This window comes from Abramis brama, assembly GCF_963993115.1.
Source record: "Abramis brama genome assembly, chromosome: 5".
Taxonomy (NCBI): Eukaryota; Metazoa; Chordata; class Actinopteri; order Cypriniformes; family Leuciscidae; genus Abramis; species Abramis brama.
The window spans coordinates 9,256,155-9,279,902 of record NC_139967.1 but is presented as its reverse complement, the minus strand read 5'-3'; the positions used below and the strand labels follow the sequence as shown (position 1 = coordinate 9,279,902).

The 23,748-nt window shown below is 37.0% G+C and overlaps 1 protein-coding gene across 1 annotated transcript; it reads left to right on the top strand.

The window, feature by feature from the left end:
* The first annotated feature begins 562 nt into the window (after nucleotides 1–562).
* txnrd2.2 (thioredoxin reductase 2, tandem duplicate 2) lies at nucleotides 563–23,358 on the top strand. The gene is made up of 17 exons (XM_084113366.1): nucleotides 563–729; nucleotides 1,000–1,068; nucleotides 1,216–1,272; nucleotides 1,368–1,512; nucleotides 2,875–2,949; nucleotides 4,412–4,490; nucleotides 4,592–4,654; nucleotides 5,252–5,322; nucleotides 7,980–7,999; nucleotides 9,880–9,971; nucleotides 10,625–10,799; nucleotides 15,721–15,857; nucleotides 17,885–17,980; nucleotides 18,419–18,511; nucleotides 19,116–19,187; nucleotides 19,834–19,931; nucleotides 20,129–23,358. The coding sequence occupies exons 1-17, from the start codon at nucleotides 657–659 to the stop codon at nucleotides 20,250–20,252; spliced, it is 1,539 nt and encodes a 512-aa protein (XP_083969492.1). The 5' UTR covers nucleotides 563–656; the 3' UTR covers nucleotides 20,253–23,358.
* The last annotated feature ends 390 nt before the right edge of the window (nucleotides 23,359–23,748 follow it).

The window sequence follows — 23,748 nt, the reverse complement described above, 5'->3', positions numbered from 1 at the left end:
AACACAACACTATAAATAACAACCAAGGAAAAAGTGGAAAACGCAAACGTAAAAATACATTAGAAGACAAATGTACATTAATCATTTAAAGAAATTCTTTGGAAAACTAACAAATATTAAATATGTCTTGGTGGCTTTTTTATTCAGAGTGGTTATCCTGTCTGTTCATGTCATAAAAAGTTATTTACATCCTAAATAGGATTTGCAGTTTGAATATTTAAATAAGTACATATTAATTTGCATCTTTTGATCTCTTGATTGTTCTAATTATTATTACTATTATTATTATTATTATTCATGTTTTTTTAAAACAACTTTGTTTTGCATGCGATTCGTAATCAAACGGGTTCATTCGATTCATTGAAAAGATCCGACTCAAATGAACAAATTTGTTCACGAATCAGACGTCGCTGTTGTACTTGTAACTGTCCTGTATAACAGCTGTCAGCGGCAAAGTTCAACGCTTTTCTAAAGAGCTCTCGTTCTGTAAACTCGTGATTGTAGTTAATAAACCTATTAAAATCGATTAAAATTAGACTCGAGCCATTCTAGACACAATGTCATACCATAAAATTAGAAAACAATGTTAAAACATTCACCCAGGCATAATTTAAGGCACCTATAACGGTTGACAGGGGTCTTGCCTCCTGACCAGTATGGCTGCCTTCAGTAGAGGCAGACAGAGGATCAAAGCTTTCAGGACTATAATATTTACAAGACATTTTACAGGTAATGCTTATTGAATAGTAAGATTAATTGTTGCAAAGCTTTTTCGCTCAATTCTTTTGTTCAAGATGTCAATATCCGTAATCTCGTAATTTACCTGGTTATATATATATAATGCAGGCCATTCATATATAAGATACCCATAATTTAGCAATAATGTCCAGTTGCATGTGCGAAACAAATTAATAGTTGAAACTAAGGCATGTTTTTAAGAGCAAATATCACACATTGTTAAAGTCTCTGTGGTTGAATTACTTGTAATCTTGATTCCAGCCAGGAAATTTGATTATGATCTGGTGGTTATTGGTGGAGGCTCTGGAGGTTTGGCATGTTCAAAAGAAGGTATTTGTCATCTCTACTTTAGGGTTTGGATTCTCTCCTTCATTTACAGTTATTAGGAATGGCATTTAAGTTAATATCCTTAATGAATCTAATTAAGATGACATTTGATGGGGTTTTTTATGCTTCACACTTTTTTGTTGCTTACAGCTGCCCAATTAGGGCACAGAGTTGCTGTTTTGGACTATGTTGAACCTTCACTCAAAGGTACATGCAGACAGACAGAACCATTTATAGCTGTCATCTATTTGCTGGTAATGTATTTATTTCCAAAACAACTAATCAGCTCATGCTACCTTTAGGCACAAAGTGGGGTCTTGGCGGGACGTGTGTGAATGTCGGCTGTATTCCAAAGAAGCTTATGCATCAGGCGGCGCTGCTTGGCACTGCTGTCAAAGATGCTAGGAAGTATGGCTGGCAAATCCCAGAATCCCTGTCACATGACTGGTGAGTTTCATGGATCTATATCAGAGACTGTATGTAGAGACATTGCTTGTAGCCAGAGCTGCCTTGTTGCAATAACAATAAGTGAAGCTTCATACTGATCAGAGTATGTTATGAAATTCATAATATTCAGGGTAAGGTTTTGTTTGTCAGTGACATAACTTTATGTGGCACAGCACCATCTTGTGGTGAAAAACCAGATATCTTATGGGTCAAATCCGATCATTTCACTAGAGGGCACTCCAGGTCTGATAAAAAGGTTAGGGTTTTTACAGGTTTTCTCCAAATGCTGGCCTTAAATACAACTTCCAATACAGCTACAATAGCGATGTTGAGTTGTATTTGGCTTTGTTGTTTTTTAACTAACAGCTTTGGAGATGGATAATATAGCACTTTCTGCATTGTTGGCTAGACGGATTATTAATTGGAAGCTGTCATCTCCTCCAACCTGTCGTCTATGGGTTTTTGACCTTCTGTTTGCCCTCAAACTTGTAAAGATTAAATTACAAGTCAGAGGAAACCCAGTATTGTAAATTATGGAGCCCTTTTATACATTACTTGTGTTATACTTGTGTTAAAATGTCTTTATTTAGGTATAAATAATGTGTATGCATACTGTATATTACTGTTGTACATTATGTGTATGTTTGTGTTTGTGTATAAAAACATCTTACTCTTTTATCTCTGTCCTTTTTAATGTATTTTTTAGTTACACTTTGAGATTTATTTTATATTTACTTTACAGTAAGGTCTCATTAGTTAATGTAGGTTAATGCATTAAAGGGATAGTTGTCATTTACTCGCCCTCAGGTTGTTCCAAACCTGTATGAATTTCTTTCTTCTAACACAAAAAGAAGATATTTTGAAGAATGTCAGTAACCAGACAGTTGATGGACCCTATTGACTTCCATAGCTTTTTTTTCATACTATGAAAGTCAACTTGAGGGTGAGTAAATGATTTAGGGTGAACTATCCCTTTAACTAACGATGAGCAATACATTTGTTACAGTATTTATTCATCTTTGTTTACATTAGTTACTACAACTACAGCTGTTCATTGTTACTTCATGTTAGCACAGGTCCATTAAATAATATTAACAGATACAGTACAATTTTAATAATGTATTAGTACATGCTGGAATTAACATAAACATTAACTTTGAAGTATTTTTTCATTGTTAGTTTGTTAACTAATATGAACAAATGGAACAAATATTGTAAATTGTTACAAATTTATGTGCTCAAACCTATTTCCATGCAAAAGTTGATGGATGAAATATTAGATCTCAAATGCATGTTAGGGTTTCTTTTGTGATTTGCATTGTTGTGACCAGATAAGAGAAGTTTTTGTGTAATCTGTTGCAGGCCAATGATGGCTGAGGCTGTCCAGAACCATGTGAGGTCTTTAAACTGGGGCCACAGAGTGCAACTACAAGACAAGTACGTTTTACTATTAAAACAACATGGCCAAAATGTTCTTTTTCCAATATGGTTTGTATGTTTTACATGGAGTCCATTTGTCGATCAAGAACAACTTAAATGCAACTTATCTGTTTAATTCGTTTAGTTAATGATGGCTATTTCTGTGCAGATCCCATCAAGCTTTTTAGCATCATCCTTATAATGTTACGCTGACTTGGAATGCTTGGCTGTTGGAAAAAGTAATTCACATCAGTAGACTAATGGGTCAGAATCTGGGTTGTTGGACCACAGGTTGAGGTTTACAAAAATGTTCATCATTTTTGTATTCCAGGAGGGCCTGTAGTAGCACGATTAATCGTTAAAAGATTGCGATCTCGATTCAAACACGCTATTAAACCTTTGACAAGTACGACCTTCACCGTGAACATTCAAATCTGCATTGGCGCTGCTGACCCAGAGAGAACAGTTGTCTTGTATCGGTATGAAACAGATACACACACAGTATTTTACCTCACGGTATTATTATTTCTGTTGCAATAATTCAAATGATCACAGAAGCACTGGGATAAAAGTTTATAGTTCATAACCACTGATGTCTACAGTAGCGGTCAAAGTAGAGTAAATCCACTTTTGAAAATTACTTGACTCTTCAAAAAATTATTGTATCAATAACATTGTTACAACAGTTAACCAGACCGTTAAAAATATGTATTTGTCATTGAATCAATCATTCAAGAGATTTGTTCAAAAATGCTGAATCATCCAGTAATGAAGTCATTATGAGTGAGTCATTGAATCATTCTTTCAAACCGATAAAAAAAATAATAATAATTAAATATTTTTAAATAGACTGCAGAAATTAACATTTTGTCTGAAACTCTAGTAAATGACATTTGTTTAGTTGTCTATTTAGAATTGTGGGAATCGTGATCTCTATGTTAAAAAAAAGATTATTAATCAATTTATCCAGAGTCCTGTAGTAAGTGTCCAGCACTTCCCCGAGGGCAAAAACTGTGTATTAGCTAATTACTTAAAAAGATTGCGAATGATTTTGGATGAAATATACAGACATTATAGAGCAGAATCTTTATTTTCCTGTAGATCTCATTAGCTGTCTATCTCTTTCACCATCTAATCAGGTAATTACAGTCTGAGGCTAAATGAATGTGCCATTTTGATAAATTGTCCTAAATTTCAGCCGTCTTACTGTATGGCTGTGAGGCAAACAGGTGTGGTGATGTCATTTCCCAGAATGCTCCAAATATATGTCTTGATGTTGGAGCAGAGGTGTCAGTATGTGTTTGAACATCAATATTATTAATGATCAAATCTTGTTTTGTTGTTGAGCTTTCTTACATCTCCATGACTTTGTAGAAATGAATTCACTTTTGCAAAGTTGATGGGGAATTGTGACTTCGGTAGGCAACTTTCTTACCATCTCTCTTACTTAGACTTACTATCTCTCTGTCCGATGTAACAGGAAGGTGAAATATTTGAATATGAATGGCAGTCTGGTGGATAAACACACTATCAGAGCTGTAAATGCCAAAGGGAAAGAGGTATGATTTTGAATTTATAGCAACTTAATTCTCTAAAATGTTATTTAACCACCAATCTCTTGTGCCATATTCCTGATTATCCTGCGTCGTTGTATTCACAGATGACACTGACCACCAAAAACATTGTGTTAGCTACTGGTGGACGGCCGAAGTACCCTACACATGTAAGTGTGCGTGCCAGTGCAGGCTGGCATGTGTGGGTGTTGTCTTTCGAGTATGTGATGTGACCTTGTTCTGCTGATAGGTGTGTGGGAGAGATAATTTCCTTTCTGGCTTTCCAAATATGATACAATTGATATTATTCTTAATCACACTTGAAAGCCTGCTATTTATCTTTGTTTCAGTTGAGATACTGGTAAAGGACACAGATGTTATAAATCACCCCTTAAAAATGGCACATTTAAAGAAAGTGATGCCTCTTCTTAGGACAATAATATTTTGCATTGTGATAGTATTTTATATTTTATAATTTATGATAATTTATATTGGAAAATTGAGAAGCATTATATTTTGTCATTATTGATATATTTAGAATTGTACATTATATTGTATATTATTACCTTTTTTTACAGTCTATGATTATTACTATTACATTACAAAGAACACTTGATATTAATCATAATTTTATATTGATTTTAATGTTTTTTACAGCTTTAAAATATTCAGTTAAATTAAAAAATAATAATTAAATTCTGCTTATGCTGCATATTTAATCTTTAAAGTGGCTCGTTTGGGTTTGAACTGTGCGTTTTATCCTCCAGGTCCCAGGAGCTATGGAGTTCGGGATCACAAGTGATGATGTCTTCTGGCTCAGAGAGTCACCTAAAAAAACGTAAGTGACTTTTATGTTGTGAACAGATTGTGAGCAAACGCTTTCGGCACTTTGATGTATGTTTCAACATTATCTTCTTGTCATAAGTGGTCAAGAAATCTGCTTTACCTGTTGCTTAGCCAGCTGCATTTGTTAATCTGCAAGCATATTGAATTTATATTTTTTTTTAAATCCATAATGCACTTAACAAAATAAGAACTGAATTTAAAAATGAACTTCTGTTTCAACTCGGATAATGTTTTCGGTTCCTTACTGCAGCTTCCTCTTGAAGTCACACTAGTTATTGTGGTAGCCACATCCTTCTCAGACAGGTGATGTTGTTTTGCCGTTGATCTGTCAGCTGTACAGGTGCGATTTCAGGCCGTTGCCAGTAAGAGTGTTCATCCTGTGGAAGTGGCAAGACCTTGGTGACTGATGGGCATGAGCAAGGCCATTGGCACGCATGCCTGACTTGTGCAGTCGTTTCCACCATAACATCAGAGTGTCTGTCAGGACTGATGACACACTGTATGCTTTGGATTCTGAAGACTACCAAATAATGCATTCAGTATGATATCAACCCTTGGGCTCATTATATAAAAGTCAACTTGTTTTGAGGAAACCAGGTAACTATTTTGTCTGTGGTTCAGGTGTCCAATGGGCCTCGGGACCTACAGATGCTTGCGCAGTAAATAGTTCTCTGTCCCGTGCTTATCTCTCTCTGCTCTGCTGAAATGAAAGCAGGCTCAGTCTGGGCAGACATTAGGAAAGGCACAGCATGAACTTGCTGATCTTATCATGGTCGGGGTTATTATAGAAGTGCTGCCCAAGGTTGACTGAGTCTACAGTAGCCACAGTTCCCACACACTTCCCAGGATAAACTCTCTTTCCTGCTGTGGTGGGACTTCAGCTGAAGAGAATGTTATGATAGGCCTAACAGTAAATGCCTACGGTTTTTTAAGGACATGATCAAATATAAGTTGTTCTTTTTTTTTCTTCTAATTTTTGGCCTTTTGCTATATTTTATGCTACAAATTTAAAGCAGCCCTATTATTAAAGGTTGCAAATTATATTACAAAGGTCTACTATAATAGGTTTTTACATGCATCCAAAGTAAAAAAAAAACACTGACTGCGCAAGTTGGAAAAAAAACGACCATTACCATATCTGAATTTCAGCTCCGGAGGCTTACTCAGCACTTCAATACACAGTGATATAAAGAGTAACCATTTTAACGGTATCAATTTGAGGCTTTTCTTTGGAAGTGTATGCAAAGTGGATTTGCTTTCGCAGCGCAGAGAACCGCATCTTCTCGACATGTCGACAACACAAACTCGTCAAAGTAGACGTTGTTCACAGGCACCCAATGAAGACCATAGTTTATTATGGCACTGTGCAAATTTGTTACAAACTTGCGTAGGTTTGTGCAGGAAGTAAGACTGGAATTACTGACGACTCGTTTCAGGCAGTTCAAAATCGGTTCAACTTCTTTCCTCTGGGAGACAATAACTCTTTGATATTTGAAACTTTGCAGACCTTTTACGTTCACAAACGGCTATATTACACACTACATGAAAAGTAATTTCTGAAAAAGCATAGTAGGGACACTTCAATAGGGAGTGAAGGGAAATTTATATGAGAGAGACTGAGAGAGGTAATGTAATTGGAAAACATAGCGATGGACTCAAACTGGGGTTGGAATCAGCAAAGGCGTGTTGATATGACATTGATATCTGGGTCACGATATGATTATTATTGCGGTTCTTTTTGTTTAATGTGTAGTTATACAAAATTGTGATTTTAATTGCATACTTTAATGCACTTGTTTTCCATTCATCTGCATTGGACTTTGCATAATAATACGCTCAGTCTAAGCTTGGATTTGTGTAAATAGAATGAATATGGCATGTTTTTACAAAGAATAACTTGTTTCATCTGTACTGTAGCACACAAATGACAAATGATTCCCTTAGAATGATTCTCTAATCAGCAGATTAGAATTTTTTTTTTACCTATACACATGCAAATTAATGCAGTGCGATTTGATCTCATGTATCCTGTGTTTGTCATTCTGTATAAAAAGGAATGTCTCTTATACTAATCCAGACAGAAGGTTTCTAGTCCATGTCATTCATTATCATCAGACTTGTTCCACCATGGCAGGTTAGAGCTTAGGGATGTGTTTTGTTGGGGGGGGGGGGGGGAGCTCTGAAATTTTGCTCCTAATCCCTCCATAAGCTGCCACACAAAAGAGCACTAAGTGCAGATGTGCATTAGCAGTGTTGTACACTGAATGCGTGTGATGTTGCTTTGGTGTAAGTGGGTTTCACTCAGCAGTGCTGTGTGGGGACATCCATGAGGATTAGACCTTGCGTTAACAATTAGACTTCACCATGACCGTGAATCTCAGGGCGGTGTACTCGTTGACCACACACAGTCATTGCTCTTTGTTCTTAAGTCATCTTTATTGTGTTCTCCTCTCTTTGTTTTGGTGTAAGTAAAGTGGTGTGCATTTTATTCTCTTTAGGTTATTTAGTATCATTTTACAGAATGTTTACCAAATCCTGTGACAAATTTACTGACTCTTTCACATTCGTTTCATGTTTGTAGTTATGTGACCTTATTGTTCATGTTGTTTATCTGTGATCTCACTAATTCCTGTTTTCTGTGTGTTCCAGGTTGGTTGTTGGTGCCAGTTGTATCCTTCAAAGCCGACTCTTGCTTTACAGGAGAAGTGTCTACCTATCGAGATGATTCTATTAGAAGCGCTATGATTAATCAATGAGTGCATTTACATGTTCGACCAAACGCCAAGTCAGATCATTTAGTCTGATTTTCTTTACCAGAATGCCTGTAAATATTTATATGCAGAGCAAAGATGTTTCAGAGGGGAAAATTTGATGTTGGTTTTGCTTAGCCTATATGGTTTTTGACCTTTACCCAATAAAAAGAAAGAACACTGATGTTTTCATGCCTTTACATGTTATGTTATTAAGCATAATTAGTGTATTATTGTACATGCAAATGCACTCAATGGCAGATTATGGCTAATCCACTGTGTTTTTATCCCACATAACAGAGATTTACTAATTTAACCTCCTAGTGTCTGGAATGCAATTTAAATTTGCATTTTATTTCCTAAACACCAATTTTATTACCAATTTTCCAGAAGTCCATGAGTTTTTCCTCATAGATTATGAGACAATAAATTAGCAAGGACATATTAAAAAGCTTTATTAAATCACTTTCAGAAACAGCAGACTGTGGACAAGATTTGCTAAACAGGGCCACAATCTAATAAAAGTTCCTATGCGAGTGGAAATTTCTACGAGTTATTTACTAAGAATGCACAAATTCAGTGTCCTGTCAGATGCAAAATTGGTTAAAGGGATAGTTCACCCAAAAAATTACAATTCTGTTATCATTTACTCACCCTCAAGTTGTTCCAAACCTGAATGAAAAGATGTTTTGAAGAATGTCGGTAACCAAACAGTTGATGGTCCTCATTGACTTTCATAGTATTTTTTTTTCCAACACTATGGAAGTCAATAGGGCCAATCAACTGGTTACCCCTATTCTTAAAAATATAATCTTTTGTGTTCAGCAAAGTCCTCACTGCTTTTTATGTTTTTTTAATCCAATATAAATTCATGTTCCAGTTACACTTACTGCTGACACATTTTCCAGATTAAATACATAATTATTACTTGCGCTATGAAAAAAAAAAAAACAATACAGTTATTCTATTTTTTATTTTACCTTAACAATTGAATGAATTTTCTTTTTATTAAAACTTTATTAAGCCTTTTTACATTTATTCCAAAATAACTATAAGAACACATTAACAAATTTCGAATTACAGCTGATTTTCAGCTTTTCTTTTTAATAGTCCACTTATTTTCGGATCATCAGTCATCAAAAGCTCGGTAAACACAGCAGGGGTCATGATGATCACAGACACAGAGATGTCTCTTTCCGATTGCTCACTAAAAACCCTCACACATAGTGTTTTCAAGTCATTTGAGGTTTTATTTTGACGTGACCTAAAGCGTTGATATCCAAGTTTGTGAGTTGTTTACATAATTTTTAATTAGTCTTCCCATTAACGCAGTTTTTTACATAGCACGATGTAGGCATTGCCTCTTCTAATGTGATTTTCCCAATTCATTCTCGATTACCCCCCACCAAACCTACGGTATGCTTTAGGGCAGGGATGGGCAACTTCGGTCATGGAGGGCCAATGTCCTACAGAGTTGAGCTCCATCCCAAATCAAACATAACTGCCTCAATATTCAAGCAATCCTGATGACATTTTTCAGGTGTGTTTGATTAGAAATGGAGCTAAACTGCAGGACAGTGGCCTTCCAGGGTCAGAGCTCCCCATTCCTGCATTAGTGTGTCTGTTAAAACGCAATGGGCTCAGGGAAGGCAAGGGAGACGCTGCCTCACACTGTAACTTTAACTGCTGGTGTCGTTGTCGGACAGGGTCACTTTAGAAAAACGTGATTTATACACTTTTTCATGTTCCATAATATTTGTGCTATTTTATTTTTGTTTTCCTTCACTGTGTGTGTGAAGATGTAGCACTGGAATGTGCTGGCTTCCTTACAGGCCTTGGGCTGGACACCACTGTGATGGTGCGTAGTATCGCCCTCCGGGGGTTTGATCAGGTACTACATCTCTGTTTTCTGCCTTGACACTTCGTCCTCTTTGATGTTTTTAGAAAAGAAAAAAAATCTTCTTCTTTTTATTAACCTGATTTAATTTATTTTTGAGTTGTAAAATGCACTAAGAATAGTTATTATTAGTCGCTATAACTGCTTTTGGTTTGGCCATTCTTTAATGTGACTCACCCTGGTAGAACCGCCAGGCTAAATGGCAAAAACAGGATGAGAGACCTGGCTAGACTTGTTTTATGACTGTGTTTTTTAAGCATTCATCTTTAATTAACGGTTACAGTGTTCTGACAGGAGATTTGTCAAGTTATTAAGCATTATACCCACAGTATGGTCTGACAGGAGTAACAAAATGACAACTTGGAGCAAATTGCTCAATTGAAATAAAATTTGTTTAAGAAAACAAATGATGAGGAAAAGCTTTTAAATGTATTTGTTTAGTTACTCTTTGTTAGATTGTATAGGTTGCAACTATGTAGATAATCCCTTATCCTTATTTCAGTTAAAATACTTTTAATATGTAACAATATGCAGAGGAAAAATGTTTATATTTTTTTTTAATTTGTTTGTCCATTTTTGTAGGCGTTTTAACTTTGTCCATATGTCCATATTGTCATTTTTCTGTTTTTTTTCTGTTTGTGTCTCAGCAAATGTCTGGTTTAGTCACAGACTACATGGAGGCATATGGCACCAAGTTTTCCTGGAGGTGTGCGCCAAAAAGTGTGGAAAAGCTCCCATCTGGCCTTCTCCAGGTCACATGGATGGATCTAAAAACCAAAGAGGAACATAAAGACTCCTTCAACTCAGTACTTTGGGCAGTAGGTGAGGCCATCTTAATGCGTCACAAATACAGGCACAACATCAATTTGTTTATTAGGCACTTTTCTTGAGAGGAAAAGTTTATTTTCTTTTTTTCCAAATTTATTTGGAAATTATTATTAATATTATTATTTATAAAACTGTGGCTAGGTTAGAAATGCATAACTCACTCCATAGTGTCTTTCTTCTCACATAATAAAATAATTGACCTATATATATATATATATAAAGTAAATCCTTTGATACACTGATCACACTGTCAGGGTTTATTTAGCAATTAATGAATGTCTGACTGTGTATTATCTCTTACTAGTATCATAACTGCTCTAACATAAATTAATGCTTCAGGAAAATATGTTGTACAGTTGACTCATCCGCTGTGATCAGTGATGCTTTCATCACATTTCAAAAGCATAAATCCTCATAATACATATATCAGTTTGCGCTTATATTGTCCTACACCGCTGTGCTGCTATATCAGCGAAAATGGGACTTTCAGGCCTGAAAACAGGGTAATAAAGAGAGAGGGATGGAATCATCTAGGGAAGTGTTAATCACTGGACTGAGGTCTGCTCTTCAGGACCAGGATGCACCAGGGGCCCTGGGGTCACCCCATTCCCTGCTTTGTTCTCTTGCTCTGGGTTTTCCTGCCAGGGTTGCATGTCTCTCTGTACGGAAACCCACCCAGAGCTTCCACAGTTTTCCCCTTTACTCATCCCTCAGCATCTCTGACTGCAGATGCCATCCTCTTCTGTGCGTTTGCATCTGATTTCTCTCATTCCGGTTACAGGGACAATGAAAGGAATATAAGACTATCCGGTTTATTTATTGATGGTGTGAGAAGATAGTGGAGCACAGGTTACAGTGTACAGTGTGGATGAGACTTCAGCTTCCTGTCTGGATGTGTGTGACATGGAGAGAGAGATTTAGTGATCTGTAGTGACTCCTGCTGCACTGTATGGCAGCCTTGGCTTTGGGTGTTGAGTGGCTTTCTCAGGCCTTTTTGTTCCTGAAATTTTGGTCCAGACTTGTTCGCTGTTGAGGGATTAAAGTTCTTTGTTTTACAATCCTTTCAGTGTGTTTAGACTTTTACCACGGATGAGTGTATTTAGTCAAAATACAAACTGAAATGCTTTAAAACCAAGTGTGTAAAATCTAGTGATTTATTAAAAATCATGGCCGATGGCCAATATAATGCATTAAAAATGCATATACATGCATATAGGCAATATACATAATTAAAAAAGGCAAATTAGACATACACAAATTGCTAAAATTAGAGGAACACTTATTTTACTTCATTATTATTATTATTATTATTATTTTACCATTTTATGAAGTACTTATAATGTACTGAAACTTATTGTAATTAATAAAAAAAAGATTACATTTTAAACTATTATTTTACATTTTATGTAGTATTTACAATTTAATAAAATTCGTAGCAATTAATTTAGAAATTTTATAAAAAGGTTAGAAATTATTAACAATAGTGTGCTGTCCATTGCATGTAAATGGGCACTTATTTTACAAAATTCTATTTTTATTATTTTTATTTTACTATTTTATACAGTATTTACAATTTGGTGAAATTTGTAGTGATTTACTTTTTTTTTTTAAGTATTAACTGAAAAGTGGACACTTATTTTACTACATTTTTATTATTATTTTACTTATTTGACTATGTAGTTCTTATAATTTACAAAAAAATGTGAAATTATTAAAACTTATTAATGATATATTATTATTATTCCATTTTATATAGCACTTACAGTTTGCAAAGAAATAGCAGTCTGATAATGTCAAAATTGATCACTAGTAAAATCACACATGCTTTCTTGTGGTTAAATACTTTTTCTATAAAAAAATGAGACCGCAATGTTTAATAAATTTGACATTTATGAATTGCGAGAATCATAACAAACAGTTCCACCATCAAGTACTATCATGCATTAGCGTAGGGAGTTTATGGTTGCCAACTTGGAGCATTAATAATCTGTTTCGTCAAGTAGTGTTAGTATTGACTGTTGTCATAGTGAAAAGAGCTTTCAGAGGCTGATATCCTCTATTACACCCTCGAGAGGATGCTGTGTTTCCATGCTGTGGCCTCTCTGTTTCTCCATCCTGCTCTCTTTCTCGCAGTGGAAGCATAAAAATCTCCCTCATGGCGACTTCTAGAGCAGCCCCATCCCTCCTCCTGTCTTTCACCCCCAGCGGAGCTCTTCCACCCTTCCGCTCCTCCATCCTTCCTCTGGGCTGCGCCCCTGTGCAGGTGGCTGTGCTAAACACCAGGAAAGAGAACATTTCCTCCATATTGTAGGTGTACCCCTTTTATGAGAAGGGAAGTAATATATATTGTGTAAATATGCTTTCCTATTGGTTCACAATTGTGTGCATATAATGTATTTTTGATTGATTCTCATTTTCTTTTTATACGCTATTAAAAATGACCGTGATAACTATAATTTTCATAATAATTTCATAGTTACTGCAGTTATTGTTACTGTAATAAACAGTGTTAACGTGCTGTTTACCATAATTGAAAAATGTAAATTTGAAGATGACTTGTTTATTCTTTGAACGTTCAAATTAGCATCAGACTTTTGTTTTTTGGCCAATATTTTTCCATTTAGAGGTTATCTGCATGACAACATCAGCCAAAAATACTCTTTCTACCAGTTAACATTTCGTAGTTCCCCCTAATGTCTTTTCCACAATCTTGTCACTGGACTGTTCATTTCTGTTTTCAAATATTTTTGAGTGAATTTGGACTAAATATAATGTGATGATTTCAACAGTTTCGTGTGTGTACATTAAACTATATTATCTATAGTGGCAATATGGAGAGATGGGGACAGTGTTCAGGTTTTTTTTTTTTTTTTTTATAGTTTTACAGTAGTAACCATAACTTTGATATTTTGGAGGAAACAGATCATTTTTGTAAGATTAGCTCTCTATTATGTCTAGGCTAAGCTACTATTTTGAGTTTAATTCATTAAGGCCGTTTGGCTTTCACTCTGGTTTTTCGACTTACATTTCCCAGGAGCTGTTTTTCTGCTAAAATTTAATTAAAATCACCATGGAGAATTACAGATCTCTCTCTGATACCGTGTGTGACTGGAATGGACGGCGACTCAGTCCTCTCTTATTGTTTCATCCATTCTTCTCTCCGGCCTGTTTAGTCGATAAGGCTCATTTAAAGTCTTGCCAGGCAGATTGTTGTGTCTAATTAGCATGTTGGCCTTGATATTTTTTTCTTGTATAACTCCAGGCTTTGTTCTTGTTCATTATCAGAGGCAGCTGTTTGTGTACGTGTGTGTGTGTGTGTGTGAGAGAGAGAGAGAGAGAGAGGTGGTGTGGGTTTGAATTCTCAGGCATAGCTCTTATCAGTGGTCCTCTGTTATTGCGTCCAGCCTTCACAATGCCCAGCGACGTTTCAGGAGCCCAAATCAGACAGAAAAAGAGACAGGAAGTGCAGAGCAGGAATGCCCCATTTCAGTTTGACGCAGATACTGGTACTTTTCCCGCTTTACAGTAATCATCGTTTCGGGTCGTTTTTTTTTAGTTGAGCCAATAAAATGCACATTCTCGCTATTATCAGGTCTTTGCCCACACAAAGTCAAGGACGTTCTTTTTCCACGGGCCGAGAAGGATATCTCAAGGGTTTTTTGCTGATGGAATGTGGTGTAAAACAAAGGATGCCTTTCATTTAGACTGAACTTGTAGTTCGTGGACTTCTGAGCCTTTGTTGCGGCGTTTTCCTCTAAACTCAGCCATAAAAATAAGTGTCATTTTTTTCACTACAGTTCTTCAACTGATGGCAATCTGTGTGGTGTTAGTGGAACTAGGCATTACATTGAGTATTTATAATTTCAGTATTATTTTATTAGCAAATTAAAATTAAACAAAAACATTTTTGAGAGCGATTATTTTGTGTCATTTTTACAACACTTTTTATTAGAATTTTAATTGCCTTAAAGACTGTGGCAGTGGTTTTATCTGCTAATAATTTAATAATAAAACGTATACAAAAAGATATATATTGAGATATTTAGTTGTTTTTTTAAATATATTTTTAACAATATTTTTTTAACTAAGTGAAACTAAAATCAAAAGTATTAAGAATACTCTCTTTACAGTTCCATGTTTACTGTTAATGATTCAGTTTACTCTTAAGTCATTAAAAATTAATGTTCCATAATATACAGGGTGGGCCATTTATATGGATACTCCGTAATAACATGGGAATGGTTGGTGATATTAAAGTCCTGTTTGTGGCACATTAGTATATGTGAGGGGGCAAACTCCTCAAGATGGGTGGTGTGTACTAATATATACTAATGTCTCACTTTCTCTGAGTAATCGATGTGTACATACATACTCATATCTGTGTCTCAGGTCTCACTGTAGTCGAGCAGAAGGAAGTTGTTTCTGTGCTTGAGGCAGGAAAAGGGGCTTAAGGTTTGTTTTTCTTGCTGTCTGATAGCATCTACATGGGTACCTCTGGCTTCTGCTGCAAACATTGTTTATTGTGATACCTATGAAGGCATTGGGACTCGAGTCTTGTGTGTGTGCTTGTCTGAGACGCTGTGAATGGGGGAAGGGGGCCAGAGATGGACAAGTGTCGACAGCCTCTCTCAGCCCTCGGATAGGAAGTGACAGAAATGACACCACAAGCCCCAGGTGGCTGATGGGATATGCATCCAGGTCTCTTCATTACGCCCTCCGTCAGACCACCACCTCAGCTGTGAATTGTGTTTTCTTTTCTAATCACTGGATAAGATTTTGCCCTCTAATCTCATAGTGTAAAGCCACCCCTAAATTCTCCCAGCAGGCCGAGCGATAAACTCCAGCCTTAAGCATCCAAAAGCTGTCAGATAACTGTCCGCGCTAACTGTCATTGCTTTCTTCTCTTTGAGTTTAGGCAGAGCCCCCGAAACCAAGACCCTCAATTTGGAGAAGGTTGGCGTGGAGATCAACAAAGAAACTGGGAAGATAATTGTGGCCGCTGATGAAGCCACATCTGTGCCAAATATTTTTGCTATCGGAGACATCAGTGAGGTAGGCGTTATGAATGAATGTCATCAATATTGCACTAGTAGGGTAGGGGTGGACGATATGACCGAAATCTTATTTCATGATATGAGTTTTTCAGTTACAGTAGGTTTATTTAACATGTAGTAAGAAATACTGCAGAAACTGAATAATCAAATGTAAAAAAAACATTGCAATGTAAAAATGTATTCTTATTAAAGATACACAAATTATTCAGTCAAGAGGAATGTGTTACTTTACTAGTTACTTGAAAAAAGTAATCTGATTACATCACTCTTGTTAATGATTACATAATGCGTTACCCATAACACTGGATACAGACAGCAGCAGGTTTATTAGGCCTAAGACCTAATGCATGGATCCAGTATACTGATACTCATCGGATTTACTCCCAACTGTTTACGTTCCCTTAAGACAAAACCGACTGTGTTTATGTGAATACTCTACATGATGAGCATTTTGATATAATTACGTCTATTTGACCATTTAAGTGCAAAGAGAACTGAATTCAGGATTGCATGCTGTCTGAGAGAGGCGACTTTTTGTGTGCGTGTGTCAATCAGCGCGAGTATCACATTGAGTTGTTTTTTTCTTGACTTGTTGTGCTTAATAACTCTTATTAACATCAAGCACATCCCTCTCTTTATTTTCATATTCATGCACGTTTCTTTATCACTCTATCGTCAGCATGAAAAAGAAGTTGTGATAGACTTTTCTTTCCTATCTTGACATATAATCAAGAGAACAGCTTCCCAAACAAGAAAAAATGTAGGGCATGACTTGAATTTGTCCGCTGGGAAGTTATTGGATCATTGTGGTTTGCTATTGCTGTGATCTCATGTGAGTGACAGGTTGTCCTGCCCTCGTGTCAGTAAACACGTCATCAGAGAAGAGAAGGGAAGTTATTCTGATTAAAGATTACGAGGGTATATGCGTTTTGTTTTTAATAACGCAGTGCACCGATAAATCGTTTACAAAAAATACTACAATATTCCATCAAAAATAAGGATTGGCCATTTTGATTTCATCGTGACTTAGATATTTTCACATATATTTGCGATATAAACATATAACGTCACACCGCCCAGCCCTAATCAAACTCAGCCGAGAAGGAACAGCTGGAAATCAACACATCTACAGCATATTCCTGTCTGTCAGTTCAATCACTCTCTTGGAAGGTCGCTGCCCTGTAACATCTCCAACACAACTGGCTACCGGGATCAAATATCACAGCTGCTGCAGCTGTGTGATTATTGGCGTGCACACACTGCTACACAACTAGTCAGAAGAAGCTCTTTGTACGTCAATGTGCATGACATATCATTTTGTTAACGAAAGAAAACTAGATGTTGAGCTGCACCTGGTTACTGCCAAGAAGTGCATTTACTATACAGCTGCCTGGGTGGTGTACACACACACACACACACACTCTGAGCCAAACACCCAAGGCAGTTTCTTGGACAGCAGGATGTACAGAAGTTATCAGACTGGTTGCTGATGGCATTAGTCAGTGAATGAGAATTCGCCCCGCAGTGCTGCTTGTTCCTGTGTTGTTACTGTAGGCATGTTTTTCACAGCGCTGATTGGCAGCCGTCCACCTCTGCACTGTAATAATCATCTTGACTGACAGCCATGTAATGTTGAGATGATACTAATCTCCGAAATGTCTGATCAGGCTAATCGTACATGGATTTATACTTAACGACACATCATTAAAACATAATGCAAAGAAAATGATCATTTAAATCTTTTCAATTGTTGCACATTGCATTGACCTGCCCGATTCTTGTAGACTAGATTGCTGTTTAGCAGGCTTGTTTATTTTAGTATTATTTATATATTATACTATTATTAATTCATATTAACCTAATTTATTTCAGTTAGTTGCCAAGACAACATTTTTAATTTTCATTTACGTTTTTAATGTTATTATTATTATTTTTTTTAGTTAACAATAACAACGTGTATGTGTGTGCATGCGTGTGTGTGTGTGTAAATGTTCTCTGACACAGCCTACTCATGCTCTGTTTCAGGGTCGTCCCGAGTTGACCCCGACAGCTATTAAGGCCGGAAAGCTCCTGGCCCGTAGACTGGTGGGCCATTCCGATGAGCTCATGAATTATGAGAATGTGAGTTTTTCGTTACAGCATGTGCTCTCATTCTCTCTTTGTTTCTGGATTAATCTCACAAAGCCTGTCAAAAACATATATGAAAATAAAATCAAAACATAATGTTATTATATGTTCATGACAATTAAAACATTTACCTCCAAATTATCATTACCGTTATGACAAATCATCTCATTTTAATGCACAGTTTTTACCATTATTTATATGTAATTACATTACAGTATTTTTTATGAGAATGTAATCATAAAAATCTTTAAAAAATCTTCTTTTTACGAAATAACTCAAAATTGAAATGACTGGACAGTAAGGAGAATTAATTTTTAGAATACTCTCACAAAAATGTCTTGGTGCAACAAATTTTTATTTTATTTTTTTATTATGGATGTTCTCCAGTTAAAGTGTGTGTGTGCGTGCGTGCGTGTGTTTGTGTTTGTGTAGGTGGCCACTACAGTGTTCACTCCACTAGAGTACGGCTGTGTAGGTCTGTCTGAAGAAGAGGCTGAAAAGAGACACGGCAAAGACCAGACTGAGGTAAAATACAGCAATTGTACCATGGGTGCTGTTAGATACAATGTGAAGTGCAGTTATAAAATGGCAGCAGCAGCAATACATGTTCAATACATGCAATTAATATTGCAGTAGGGTGAACAATTCTTCCAGCAAATAATATAGTTCATTATCCTAACCGTGGGCTCTGTACAAAATTGCCAAGCAAGCACATTAATATACTGTATTACTGTATATGTGTGTGTATGTGTATACTGGGTCCTCGCACACCTGCACGGCTCTAAAGCCTAAAGCATTCACAGAGGGGTGTGCCTCTGGTTTGATTGACAGGTGTTCAGGAGGGCTGACTGATGCTTGTAGAGGTTGATGAGAGAAATGCAGCATCCCATTGGCCCTGACAGCTGTGAGCAGCATGTGTCTGCACGCCAGAGCGCTCGCTCGCAAGCATATTCAACAATGATGATTTCAGCACCTAAAAAATGTTTAGAGCAGTAACAGACACAAACATAACAGTAGCAGCACTTGTTTCCAAGTGCTTGTTGTAAAATGATGAGCTCAAGTGGTTGATGATTCAGGAAATGATGTCGTTGTTGGTGTATCATAGTTTTTGTTTTGTCTGGTTTAACAGGTGTACCATGCCTTCTACAAACCGCTCGAGTTCACTGTGGCTGAGAGAGATGCCACTCAATGCTATATAAAGGTATTTTAAAATAGTTACACACATACACACACACACACACACACACACACACACACACACACACATATATATATATATATATATATATATGTGCCATCTGAAATTTTCTTCTAAAATGATCATTTTTATCAAGCTCGTATATTTAGGCTCAGTAGTTTCACTTTAATGATAATTAATAGGTAATTTTCATTGCCATTAAAGTGAAATAACTGAACATAAACATACAAGCTTGATAAAAATGATCATTCTAAAAGAAATTTCAGATGGCACTTAGATGCTTTTGCATCTGAAGTCTTCGTATATATACATATATACATACACTAAGACAATTTTTGAAAGAAATTAACACTTCTCTGAAATAGCATTTAATTGTCATCTAAATCTAGTCAACAGTAACATTGTAAAGTGTTACTATTTGAAATAACTTTTTTTTTAACTATTTATTTATCCATCCACAATACTATTTTTCCATCCTCTTTCAAGTCAGTAGTGCAAGAAATAGATTAATTTCTCAAAAGAACTACAGGCTAATAAGTTGATAGTGAATTGTATTTTTGGGACTTTTGGGATTTTTGAACTTTGGAAGTTCAAATGATGATGGTCGTCATATCTCATGTCCTCTAAATCCATGTTCTCTTTCCTGCAGGTGATTTGTCTACGGGAGGGTGAGCAGCGCGTGCTGGGTCTGCATTTTACTGGGCCGAACGCTGGTGAGGTCACGCAGGGCTTTTCTTTGGGCTTCCGGTAAGTTCCACGTCTCTGTTAACCTGCACGTTATGTTGAGCTGGAGTCAGATTACATTCATTTGATTTGATTTGATTTGCTCTGATATCACCCAGGTGTCTGTTTCATTACACGCACATTTGCGTATAAATTCAAATCAGTGAGAGTTACAGCACCTGTGGGCGAATGAATACAGTCTGTGTGTTTTATATCTGCAGGTGTGGGCTTACCTATGGCCACCTCAGGAACACTGTCGGGATACACCCCACCTGCGCCGAGGAGCTCACCAAGATCAACATCACTAAACGCTCCGGTCTTGACGCCACGGTAACGGGCTGCTGAGGTTAAGCATCCCTTCCCTGATCACACGAGCACACGGGAACCAGTAAACAGGGTTATGATCATGTGAGTTATGGAGTCACAGGAAGCATCTCATGAAAATTCAGGAAGTCTGTCTTTCAGTTTTTGCTTTAGTTTTTATCTCGTCTGTGTGTACATCAGGGCCATATCTTTGATCTTCGAATGACCACAGAATGCAAATCTATTTCAGTTTCATATGATAATTCCAGAGGTCAGTGCTAACAAGTAACCAAATCCAGGGGAGTTCTGCTAGCTTTTTACCACAGGTCAGGATAATCCAATAAGGTCCTCACGTTTGCTCTACAGAATACGAACACAGATCCAGGTTAGAGCAACACGAACCGCAAGCGGCGCTGCGAACAGATAAACACGGCCATAAATCAGGATTAAGCCCCCATTACAGTTTGCTGAAATAAGAACCGTTGGAGAAAGTGGCCTAATGTTTCTGAAATATATTCTGCAAATATTGTTGTTTCTCTGGTTGTACTTCCTGTCCATTAGTCATGCGCCACTCCTGACACTGATGGATGGGATAGGCCCGTCGCTGCGCTGACACCACCCCTTTTCCCAGGGACGTAGACAAACACTTGGTGAGCGGCGTGTCACTCAAACGCAGAACCCAGTCGTGGACAGAGTGAGCGCTTGTTTAGTCCTGGACTTCAGGAGGTTCCCCAGTGCACAGCGGGAGCAGAGAGTACACAGTACAATAACATACTCTCCTGCTCCTGATGTCTCTGCTTAAAGCCTAAAAGAAGTCAGTACCACCGGCTACCTAAAGGTGGCAGTGTTTGCTTCCTTTTCCCCCTGTTCTTCACTCACACATGGGGATAAAAATCTCAGAGCTGTGTAGTCATTATGAATTCAAGTCACAGTTAATCACTGGCAGAATGTTAAGATTAATTGAACACTTACTGGGCATTTATCGCTCCATAGGTTTAGCTTATCTGTTGTTTGTGTACTTGGCTAATAGCTTTGGCCCATGGTGCTGCCGCCCGCTTTGAGGGAAGTTAAACTGCAACTATTCCCCGAAGTTCAATTCATTTTGTGACTGGAAATCTGTGTACTTTCAAACCAGATATAGTATGAAAAGCATATGTGCATTTTGACACATACTGATATATAATGTCAGCAGATGCAAATCTAATTGTAATGCCAGATTTTACATTTTTCACCTCACTGTCATGTCGATCAGAACCCGTATAACTTTATTTATTCGTCAGGACACTAATGAAGGAATTTAGATTTGTACTGGTTGCACATTGTCCATTAAATTACAATGAGGCTTTCAAAATTCAAAAGCACCCATATGACTGTATTCCATGTGTTTTGAAGTCATATGATAGATTTGTGTATGGAAAATAATGAAATTTAAGTTGTTATTGACTGCAAATCTTCCACCTTAGCTCTCTTTGCTGCATTCATGAGATAAGTAGCGGTGCTAGATTTATGAACAAATCTTTTTTCTTTTTTTCTTTTTTCAATAGTTCAATTGATCCAGATCACAAAACCGGCCTGAATAATTCACGAATTGGACTGACACGATTCTCAAGTTCAAACTCAACCTATAAGTGTAACAGTTTTCTCTGTTCTCATTCATTGTAGCATGGAAATGAGCCACCAGAATAATTATTCCATGGAAGCCTTTATTTCTTAGTGTAACACAAAAGAAGAAATACAGGTTAAATACAGGGAAATACAAGTAAATAAAGGCACAATTTACATCATGGCAAAATATCACTTCAGTTGTTTAGTAAAATGGGTAATAAAGTTAAACTGGCCATTTGCATTTGTAATGCAGTTAAAGATATACAAAACTTATAAAACACCTGAACAAGTCATAGTCGCTCAATTTGCCTAAGTTTTGTAGTTATACATGTAAATGTGTGCAAAATGAATATGAAATCAGCGTAAGAAACCCTAGTCAAGATTTCAATGCCTCATACCCCATCCTTAAAGGGATAGTTCACCTAAAATTGAAAATCGTCATCATTTACTCCTGGTGTTCCAAACCTGTATGACTGACTTTCTTCGACGGAACACAAAAGATGATATTTTGAAGAATGTTGGTTGCCAAACAGTTTTGGTTTGGAGACTTCTCTCGAAATGTTTTATTTTATGTTCTAGTGAAGAAAGGCATTCATACAAGTTTAGAACAACATAAAGATGAGTAAATGATGACAGAAATTTTATTTTTGGGTTTAACATTTGCTAAACCCCCTGTTTCTTTAACAATGCCGATATGTCTACAGTTTCACACAAATACTTTGCATTGTGTAAATTTTCAATTGGTTTCATGAGAATGCCATAGACTTGGGAGTGAGGGTCCACGTTGGAAGAACGGTATATCTGGAGTTTGTTTTTGTTTGAAGTCTAATCTGCCCTGGCTCTGATTAATGAGCCTGAGAGCGGAGTGACAGCCTGCTGTGGAGAGGAGCACTGCGCTACCAGGTTTATTTGTACCCAGGACTGATGGGAAGAGGGGGGTACCGTGTGCTCGACTCAGGGACGGGGTGCTGACTGAAGAACCCTGACCCCAACACACTACCACCAACAGCTTGGCTCTATCAACCCACACATACACAACACACTCACAGCCGGTGGGCGGAGCTGCGCCACAGCACAGAACTATGCGGGCGCTTATTTCTCCAAAGTGTACAGATATACCAGCGTAATTGTTACCGGTCAAACTTTGACATTTTCACATTTGTAAGTGTGAAATCTAAATGTTACATATAAAATTGAAATTAAAACAGTTATCGGCATTGATTGTCTCACTCAAATGTTGATAAAATGTGCTTTAGACACATTACCCGCAGGCCAGCTTGAGACAGCAGCTCCGATCCACACACACACACACACAAACACACACACACTGTGAAGGGTCAGGGTTCAACTTTCAAGGGCCCAGCTAATGATGACTTGCACTAAAAGCCAAAACTGGAGAGGGCAAGTCTGATGTCACCTGGCGTCACATTTATTTCTGTAAATAGAGAAGCCTGATTTGGCTTAAGCTATGCACTGGATCATTTATGTGTGTGTAATAAAATATACAAATGTACAGTTGCACCATTAAAATAATGATAGATTCTGTTCTGTCTTCTGTTTCTTTTTCAGATGGTGTGTATTTACTTTGTTTCAAAACTTAGTGAGCAACCTCACTGACTACTTCTTATATAAGCTGCATACTTTTTCTTTTTTTAATTGTTGGTCCATGTACACCTGCATTGTGTGTTTTTCAGCCATTGTGTCGTGTCTTTAATTTTTTTTGCAGCGTCTTACAGAGTGTTGCACTTTAAAGGTATGTCAAGTTAAAAGTAGTTCATTTTCAGTTCCGTCTGTTCTTCATCATGTTCTGTGTACAACTTCTAAGAGGCTATTCACAGAATGTTTTTGCATGTAAAATGTGAGACAGATAAGTGGAATGAAAAAGGACGGTCTAGAGGTGCGTTTTTTTTTAACTTGAGCGCCACGTTGCAAG